This window comes from Mycetomoellerius zeteki, unplaced genomic scaffold, assembly GCF_001594055.1.
Source record: "Mycetomoellerius zeteki isolate Tzet28-1 unplaced genomic scaffold, Tzet1.0 scaffold324, whole genome shotgun sequence".
NCBI classification, from domain to species: Eukaryota; Metazoa; Arthropoda; class Insecta; order Hymenoptera; family Formicidae; genus Mycetomoellerius; species Mycetomoellerius zeteki.
In genome coordinates, this window is record NW_017257310.1 from 446,929 (window position 1) to 457,896 (window position 10,968).

General features: G+C 38.1%; 1 protein-coding gene across 1 annotated transcript in view; it reads right to left on the reverse strand.

Annotated features, from left to right (window-relative positions):
• The window catches only part of brp (ELKS/RAB6-interacting/CAST family member bruchpilot), a 66,934-nt gene extending 63,565 nt beyond the window's left edge, over positions 1-3,369 (reverse strand). The window contains 1 exon segment of the mRNA XM_018451880.1: positions 2,165-3,369. Within this exon segment, the coding sequence (XP_018307382.1) occupies positions 2,165-2,956 (792 nt within the window). The 5' untranslated portion in view covers positions 2,957-3,369.
• Positions 3,370-10,968: the final 7,599 nt, after the last annotated feature.

Consider the following 10,968-nt stretch of genomic DNA (forward strand, 5'->3'; position numbering starts at 1 on the left):
ACAAACCTGCTCTGTGGTCGCTAAACCACAAAACAGATGGCAACTAAATAAAATGATGATTTAATTAATACAGTGTGGATGTGTGTGTGTTATTAAAAGTTTTCGCGGTGATAAAATATTATCCATGACTTCTGTATATGATTACTCGTTACGTATAAATTACTCAAATTCCAGCAATACGTGTACAAGTATCTTTATAATCTAAATACACATCAATGCATTAGTTATTTTCAATTAAGTATAAAATTTGTGTTTTTTATAAAAGTTTGCATTTTATATAAAAGTATAATAAAAGGTCCGTTTTTTATTTCTACACTAGACACTGCGCTAGAACTCTCTTTCTCGCTTTCTTCGAATATATATCTATCTCATTTTAAGTTCCAAAAGTGTATACTAGTTTAGCCACAAAAAACAGACCTATAATATTTAAAAAATTGCACAGAGAAACAATCGCGAACATTCAAAAAAGTTAGTGAGCTTGCAATTATAGCGAAAATTATCTAAGTACGAAGAATAACTAAAATAGATAAATTTCTAGCAAATACTACGATATTGGATATGTATTGCATCTAATCATATAGATGACAGAGATAAAATTTAGATTTGCTATATAAAATGCGTATGTGATACATAATTTTCTACAAAATATCATAATTTTCTACAAAAAGAATAGTTATAATTCTAGCTGGAGCAGCAAAATATTTTTTTGCATGAATCAGAATTCTGAAGTATCATCATAAATATTACGAGTGTATCGAGAAACTTGGCAGAGCTCGCACGAGTGGCACGAGTCCGTTTAATTAATTAATCGACGTATCGAATGATTCATTGTAAAATATTGCAAAACAATGAACGCAATCACAAATTACGGCATGAGTGAAACTTGTTGCCGTGCTGCATGTGCCGATTATGAATGATTTACACGATATTTGCGCAACAATGACACGCTGCACTCTGCACTATGATAACGTTAATTGATACATCTCGCGAATACGTGTATTGTGATAATAGACCAATTACTGCGAAAGCTTCGGAGTACACGATGCTCATGAAATCGGCATAAAGGTGGCTCCCCCTTTGTGTTGCATTTTTAGCCAATCGATAATAAGATTCCGCAACAGTGTCGTTACTGCAGAATGAATTGCCGTTATTTTAGTTTGACTAATTCGCCTAAAGGAGCTGAATAATCGAAAAACTCAGTGACGAATTCTTAGTGGCGTCACGAAAGTGAGAGAGAATCTTAATCTCTGTCTTAGTTGTGAGCGAAATATGTTTAATTATTATATTCGTAAAATATGAATATGATAGGCAATACGTTTCTGCAAAAATAGTAATTTGTTGCTCTCATAAAAAAGCCTCTATTACGTCAAAAGTTTTTCATTATGAGTTGACCCATTTCCAGCTGACGTTGTATGAATGCATTTTATATAATCTTTTTAAATTTTTTCTATCTTCCCTTTAAAGTGAATGTCATTCATAATTTAACTATCCTGATAACGAATTGTTTTCTAAAAATATTGCATTTCTTTTTTCTAAAAAATAAACTAAATTTCTGATTAAAATTAAAAATACACAGGAGCCTTATTCTCGAAAAATATGGATCCAGAAACACCTTGTATTACGTAATATATATCTTCTCGGTTCGTTTATTTTGAGGCACTAAAGATTCCCGTTTAAAGGACTAACCCATTTTCAACGTACACTACGCAAATGCCTGCTTATATATGATAATCTTCTTAACCACAAACAGACTAAAGATAATTAGGTCAAACACATGTACTAAAATATTCTGCAAACTACGCAATCTCGTGATCATAGAAAAGGGTTAACGTCGGGCACGCCAGGTCGCGTCCCGCGACCTGATTTCGAGAGACCGGCCTTCGCGCAAGGACGCGCATGACGTGACAGTCGCGACGATCTCGGCCAGGATGTTCCGCGCATTTCCGTAGCTTTCTAAGAACATCTCTTCATGTTTTAATCGTAAAACAAGAGTGAGGCTATTATAAGCATCCCGTACAGTATTCGTGCGGGACCAACGGAATTCGATAATCGAATCCTATGCTGACGCGACCACACGCGCACACGGAGACGCGGCACACGCGCTCACAAGGCTAAACCGAACATCGCGAATCGACCGGTCCGCAAAAGAGAATTCTCGACTGACCTGATTCTCCGAATTGAGCAGCTTAAGTTGTTCGTTGATGAGGCTGTACTTGGTGCTTTCCTCCTTGCGCAACGCCCGTTCCTTTTTCAGTTCCGGACTCCAAAAGGTCTTGATACTGTGCATCGAGCTGCCCAATTTCTGGTTCGTCAATTCGAGCTCCTTCTTCAGGTTACCGAGCTCGCGTTGCAGATCGTTGTTCTGATGCTGGAGCTCGCCGATGTAGCCACCGCCGTCGCGCAGCATGTGCGGATTCGGGCTCTGACGCGCTGACCTGGAGCCGTATAACTCGTCTTCCAGGTAGAGTCCGCGATCGCGGCTACGTTCGCGGCTCGGCTCGCGTATCGGCACGAATTCCCGATCATGGTCGAGAACGCCAGCGGAGGCACGATCGAGGCTGGTGTAACGCGCTACCATGCCCGCCGAGCTGGACATGGCGGGTCTCGAGGCGCTTCTGGATCGGTGATGTCCGCCCCCACCGCCCCCGGTCGACATACTCCTACCCCTCTCCTCGAGCATCACGGGACTGCCGAGGTCCTCGTCGCGGGAGTAGTACGGGCTGCCCAGCTGATGGTGATGGTAGCCTCCGCCGTAGCCTAAGTGCTCCGGCGAATTGTTGCCACTGCGAGTTCCCCGTTTACGACCACCGAGCGGACTTCCACGACCGCTGGCATAACTTCGCGATGGACTGCGATCAACGGTTGGCAGTTCGCCCACGCGACGACCGCTGCGTGGCGAACGTGTGCCACCACCTGGACCGATCACGCCACTGCTCGAGTAAAGGTCCCGTGACATTCTACGGGAAACCTCGGCGTGTAGCCGTACCTCGTCCTCCTCCTCGTAGGCGCGATAAATCGTCTCGAGTCAGTGTTATCGTCTCGTCAGCGTTTCGTCGATATTCCGTCGGTGTTCGTCGTTCTCTCTTCTACGATCGCCCGATTCTCTCGCTTTCGCAATCGTTTTGTGTAATAATCCACGCGTCTTTCTCTTTCTCGACCTAGTGATTCAGCGATCTATCCGTGTCCTTGTTTCCCAATTTCCTCGGCAATGATAGTTTTCCAATTTCCGAAGAGAATCCTGTGTAATCCGGATCTCGAAATTTCCGTAGTCGCTTTGTCACGCCTTGCGACCGTTCCCCAGTCTCTCGTCACCCTCGTGCGTCTTCACGCTCATATCAGCCCGATTGTCCACACGGGTGATTCGATCAACGAGCGTTTTCCCGTCCAATCGCAGCAGGACGTCCGTCCAGTCTATCCGAGCTTTCAGTTAGGGTAACAGTCGGATGATGAAGGTGTGATGCTTCGTGCGTCGGAACCTCGACGATCGCCCTTCTTTGGGCGATTCGATCTTCGCTTCGTTCCCGACTTCGTGCTCCAGCATCCGGCTATGGCCGACGACGACGACGACGTCGACGATATATTTCCAATCTCTTTGCGCCTTCGCGATCTTTTACGCCAAATCGCGGACACGATAACGACGTGTCCTGGGATGCGCGCGGACGTTTCTACTCTACGTATGATGGCGCGTTCGCGAACGACGTGCATTGACGAGGAGATTGATCGTCTCGGTCCTCGTTCTTTCTACGGTTGCCACGTATCGTCGATCTCAATAGAGGCTGCCGGTTCGGTTCCTTTTCTGCCGGTCGATCAACCTCATCCTCGCATCGCGACGATGATCCTCCGCCCGATCGATCCTCTCTCCACCACCGCCACCCTCGCCTCCTCACAGAATACAACTCTTCTGGCCGGCGTACTACTACTAGTGGATAGTACTACTACGCGCGTGGGTCACTTCGTACTCGGCGGCGGCGTACGGCGAGGTCACGACCCTCGTCGGCCCGAGAATCGATCTTTGACCTTCTTTCGACGGCGTAGCCCATCGAGCGAGGGCGAATAGAGATCGAGGGGGAGAGAGAGAGAAAAAGAGGTAATCGACTCCCTCCTCTTCCACTTTTCTATCTTCCTGAGCCGACAAGACGCGAATGAACGAACGAACGAACGTATTCTCTCGTGTACCCTCTCTCGCGTTCCCTCTTCCGGTCTCTCTCGCTCTCTCCCTCGGCCTCCGGTTGCGGCGCTCCGGATCCAAGAACCGCCCTTTCGCGAGCCAGCCAAGTCGACGAACCGAGCCGGCCGCGTTCCCTTCCTCGCGAACCTCGTTCCACCCTCGTGTGTCGGCGGCTCGCTCGCTCACACGCGCTTACTCGCGCCTGCGTGCGTACGTATGCGCGCGTACCACACGCGTATGTCTCGCTTCCGTCGCGTGCGCTTGTCGTCGGCGCACTACACACACATACACACACACATACACTCGCAATCTCGGATGGAGGAGGAAGAGAAGAGAGGAGAAAGTATATATGTCTCCCTCTCTCTCTCTCTACGCGTCGCGCACTGCCGTTCCCGTTTCGCGAAACCAGCGCCTAAGGTTCCTCCTTATCGATCTCATTCTCTCGCCTCTCGTCTCTCTCTTTCTCTCTCTTTTCCTCCCTTCTTGCGGTCCCGTCGTCGTCTCGCCGTCTGTGCCTCGTGGACGATGTCCGACGTCGTTCCGCTCGGTTTTCAATGAAACACGACGGCAACGCGAGACCAACGGCGAATCAACCACCGACCAACCGAGCCAATCGACCAACCGCACTACACTATCCACCGTCCACTACCGGAGCACAGCCACTTCCGTGCACTGACGCCGCCACCGCCGCTGTCACTACCGCCACCGGCGTTCGCCGCCACCCTCGCGCTTTACCCACTCTCTCTCTCTGTGTCTTTTCCCCGCTTGCTCTTTTCTCTACCACTTTCTCTATCCTCCTTGTTCGCGCAGTCGAACACGGGCCAGCCACCCCGTACGCATACACATACGTATATACATTTGCGATTGCGCGAACCCGTGATTATACCCCCGTTCGCCGGCACGTAGACGTATTCATATATATGTGTATACCAATGACCATCATCATCGTAGAGGAGCAGCTCGGTACAGCGCGCGACGGATCCGCGCGCACTGAAAGAGATACTACCACTACCATCGAAACCGCTATCACTAACCACTACCATCACCTTTGCCGGCTCCTCCATCATTGGCGCCACCTTCATGAAAACGAGTTACGTCTCTACTCCACGAGTATGCTCCATTATATGCTTTACGTACAACGTCACTATAATTGTACACGTATACATACAAATGTTGGAGGGCGAAGGTAAAAGCATCGGCAGCGCCACCGATCGACGTCACCAACGTCATCGCGACGGCCACGACGCCGAGGCGTACCACCCGCTCGATTTCCCCATCAATCCCCACACCACCCCGATCACATCCCCTCGTCGTTGATCACTCCCGACTATCCCACCTGCGCGGCAGCGTTCTATAGTAGGCACCCTTCCTTCAGGGTGGCTCTCCAACGCGCAGTAGCACGCGCGGATCCATGTGTAGGCGAGAGTGCAGGGTGCCATGCATTGTGCGATGCCTTTGGGTGGCAATCTTTGAAAATTTCAGAATTCAAAAATTTCTGAATAAGTATTGAAACTGATAAGAGAATAAATGAAAGCATTTGACACGAGGCCAATATCTTAAAGGATTTTGTTTAGTTATTTTTAGAAAATTCCTCATTTATTATTTATCTAATGTAAATTGTCAGTAATAAACTTTTTCAGGTTGATAATTGAAATAAAACACTGTGACACACGTATATCTAATATATTTGTGAATTCTAAATAATAGCTAAGTTAATTTAATTTCTGTTTAAATTAGATATCTTTTAGGAGACTATATTTTAAAGAGAGCATATATACATCTTAAATATTATTTACTTTAATACACTTTCAAAGTAATAAAGGAATATTGATCACAGCATTTCAATATCTAAAGAGCAATTAAGTTAATATCATAAAATCAATATTCGTTAAAAAAATTTATTAAAATATGTTTAGCAAAATTGTAAGAAATAGTGAAATTGAATCAAATATTTATAATGAAAGACATTTAGAATTAAATATATATTAGCTACAAAAAACATTCAAGTTTTAAAATTTTATGACAAATTATTATCAAGAAATGACCAAGTGTACCAATAAAATATTATTTTAAATTTTTTTCCTTTTTTTAAAAGACTATTATTTTTAATTTAAGAGATGTTATACAAGACTTTTAATGGCGCAAGTAATAAAACTTCTTCGTCTTTCGTTCACTAGTACTTTACATTTTAGATGTTTTCCAATACAAATTCTAACGAATATATTTGAATATATCTTTTGTTATTATTATTATTTTATTAAAACTTTAAATTTTATTTATTGTCTTTATTTAATTTTTCTAAATTTATTAATAAACTTCTAGAAATTAATATATTTATATAAACAGTATTTATATTTATATTAACAAGTATCGTAACAATTTTTAATAAAAATAGCTTCGTATAAAAAAATTACCGGAGCACGAGTCTTGGGGCACCCTGTATTCCAACCCTGAATGCACGTTTCGTTTGGATTTTCTTCTCCCTTTTCCCCCTGACGACTGTCGACCTAGCGTACGAGCGTCGCAATCAATGAAGCTACGATTCACCGAGCAGTAGCGTATCGTCATGGAATTGGATTAAGGCGGTCTCTCTGATGTAATAGAAGCGATACCAAGTGTACAATATTGGCGCAAGTAGTTACTGCTTGGGAAAAAGATTTACGAAGTATTGAATGGTCGATTAACGTGCACTTCTGATTACGTATTAATGTGTAGCCAACTCTTAAAGTTAGTAATTCTTTATATTGCGCCAAACACAAACATATAAGTTATATAACATATTTTAAAATGTGTAACATTACATAATTTATAAAGATTTGGCGAATTAAGATTGTTTTTGGATTTTAAAATATTCATAAAAATTTTAAAACATGATTTTTTAAATAGTCTTCTTAATTTAATTAATATAATTTGTATATAACAGTTGAATTACTTTGCTTCATTTAATATACGTTTCTGCTTTGTATGCAAAATCAGAAAAAGTTAAGAACTAATATGCTAAGTACTACTATCGATTTGTAAATGATTAATTACATTTGTTGAAAAAATCCTGGAGTATATGTGTATGTATAATATATCTTGGAATAGTAAATTGCTTGTGTATATAAATAACACACATGTATAATACAAGTTCGTGATGCTAATTACATGACTATAATTTCCGAAGAGTTTTATACAATCCCGGATACTTAATAAACGCAATTTTATATTGCATTCTGCCTTGAACATAATTGCGTCCATTATATATTATCATAGTGATTTCAAATATCATATTAGCAAAAAAGAAAATTCATTGATAAAGCATATAAATAGACATAAGAGGTGTCAATAGATATAAAAAGTATCAAGTTAAGATAAGATATCAAGTTAAGTATTAGTCGCAATTTTTCATCTCTTACTACATTGCTCGCACTTTATTTCATTTTATTCTCAGATTCGATTGGACTGACTCATCGAATTGACCCACATTTCCTAAATACGCAGGATTACGTGAAAAACGATTAATCAAGCAGGAAAGGGCGTGTTTTTGTAACGTTTGCTCGAGAATATATCAGGACGTGACACTCGAAACAAGTTGTGTGTGTGTGTGTGTGTGTGTGTGTGTGTGTGTGTGTGTGAAACAATATTAACCCGACATAAGTTTAATAGTGTTAAATAGAAAAATGGCAATTAGAAAATCACCAGAAATATTATCGAATTATCAATTATTACGCCATAATAATCATAATGTCGATATATATACTAAAGAAATTGGGAGACCATTGATTTTTGCACTCGATTGTTTGTAGCTTTCTGATAATATTTCAATATAGTGATACAATTGCGATAAAACGATTTTATACATACAAGATATACGACATCATTTGTAAATAATATATTGCCGATAAACTGCGGGATTTTTTTACGTATTTAACGCTTATCAAAAGGAACAAATATTAACATATTTAAAATTACAATATCTAACAGATAATATAATATATACTTTTGCTGCTGTTTTCATTTTTTTTAACTTATAAGTTAAGATACATTAAAAAATAAATTAGAAATGTAAATGAGATAAAGTCAAGAGTTTGTTTTAAGTAGAAAATGTTTCTTATTATATCATATCTTTGATAAAAGTATTACGAATTTAATTTTTCCTATCTATACTTATTTAATCTTGTTATTATTATTTTGACGCTAATTGATTATCTTTATTCTTGTTGGCAGGTTCATAATACTTTTATCAAAGATGTGATACAATAAGAAATTTTGTACTTAATGGAAATTCTTGACTTTATCTCAAGTTTATATTTCTAATTCATTTTTTAATGTATTTTAACTTACAGGTTAAAAAAAATGAAAACGGCAACAAAAATATATATTATATTATTTATTAGATATTGTAACTTTATGTTAATATCTATTCCTTTTGATAAGCATTAAATACGTAAGAAAAAATCCCGCAGTTTATCGGCAATACATTATTTACAAATAAACTTGTCAACATTTTTTCATTGTAAACTTTAACATAGATTTTAATCAAGAAGAGTTTACAATCAGATTACTTTAAAAGTCTTAAGACTTTTAAATATTTCTTTTAAGTAATTAATATCATTTGGCAACTAATAAGAATGTTTTTGTCAACATTAAAGTAATCTGATTGTAAACTCTTCTTGATTAAAACCTATGTTAGAGTGAAAAAATGTTGACAAGTTTATTTAAAATTTTTATGAAACTCTATATAATTTGCATTTGACGTGAAGATAGATTAAAATCAGATAAATGACAATCAGAAATAAGATATCAATTACACGATTAATTAGTTACCATAGCCTTTATTCTATCCATAAAATCTATTTTGTCATTCTTATCTTACGAAAATATTTATTTTCATCTATTATCGATATATGTCAATGCAAAACTGATTAAAAAATATGGAAAGAATAAATGGAGTCCTCCATTATGTAACCGATTACAATGCAAAATAAAGAATCAATTGCACTAACATAAAAAATAAAAGGATCGCAAAACAAGTATGTATTTACACAATACATTGATTTGAAAAAACTAGATTATAAGATTCTTTTAATTTCTCTAATTTCTTCTCTTTCTTTCAAAAACTAGAAAATCGATTACCTCGAGCGAGATTTTTCCAATGCCTATTTATTATATACTGTGTGCGATAAGACTTTTTGGACGTGCGGCTAAGATTTAAGGATAAACGGAGTAGCTAGAAGGACTAGTTATTCTCACTTGACCGTGAGGCTCTCTCGGGAACCAAAGTGATAAAACTTAAGTGGCGCAGGCTAAGGTCGTTACCACTATCATATGTACGTGCGTTCTCCGGCATCCTGCGATCGTCAGTAGACGATGATCACTCGTTGGCATCACATCGTTCCTCGATCGTGCACCTGAACTGTTCTCTCTAACTAAAGCAAACATGTGGAGTCGCGTTTGGATCGTGTTGATGCTAGTAGCTGCCGTGGCCTGGCAAGTCTCTTCATTACATTCGGACGCGGGTCCATGGGTCCAGGCCACGAAGGGCGAACTCTGGCCATTACCAAAAATGCGTGTTGTCAAAGAAGACTTCTATTTATTGCGACCGTCTAACTTTGAATTCCGTGTAAGTCTTTTTATTTATTATTTCTTTCTTTTTACACTATAGGCCAAGCTCATTCTAACTCTGTACAAAAAATAAATGTAATGAATTTTTTTCATATAAATGTTCGTTAAATTGTTAAAATAAATTAATAAGTTTTCATTACGATTTTGTCATGTTATTTTTAATACATATTACGGCATTTCTTGATAATAAAATTTGGGATTTGATCGTGAGATGAGGATATTACTCTAAATTTCTTGGAATGAAATTTTACTCCAACAGAATGAAAATACAGCCACTTTTGAAAAAGAATGAAAATATTTCACTTCTTGAAAAAAAGTGACAATTTTCACTCTTTTGGAGTGAAATTTCATTACAAAATTCTATCTGTCTAACTCTATGTCTCTGTGACTCTCTATTCTTATCAATAATTCGGATCGGTTGCTCGAAAACTCTCAAAAAAGATCAAAAGTCCCATAGATATTTTTTAAAACAATTAAAATTTTTAAATATCATCAAAAAGAAATGTTTTTCTTGATTAGAAAAAATAGGTTTCGATAAAGGTGAAGGTCTCCGCGCTAACCGACCGTTCGTTTCGTGTATGTTCTGTTTATTTTCTTATGTGTTTAAAATAAGAATACATATATGTGTATCTCGAAGCAAAGAATGTTCACGAATATAATTTATACGGATGACAATACAATTATCATAAAAATATTAAGAAATTTGCGTACATATGTGAAATTGCTTTAATTAAAGTTTTATTTTGTCGAATGCAAAAGCGAAGCGTAATAAAATAACGTAAAAAAATCATAATATTTATTAATTACTTTAAACATTTTATACTATATTTTTATGTATATGTAACACAATTAATAGACATAATATATTTATTATATCTATTATATCATAACAAATATTAGTTGTTCTTTATTTAAAAATGCTTTCTAACTTTTGTATTCCAATATATAGCGATTTTGAATGCAAAAGCTCCTTAAAAATTATTTTTGTTACACTACACATAACATTATGTTTTAATTTTTATGTTTAATCTCTTTTTCATTTATTTTATCTTTTCGATATTGTACATCTGCTTCAATAAACATTACTATTGTTTCTCTAAAAATAAATTAAAATTATCTCAATTCCATTATTAAACATTTTAAAAAGGAAATTTTAAATAAAAAATGAAATATCTTAGTTTCTGTATGTTTAT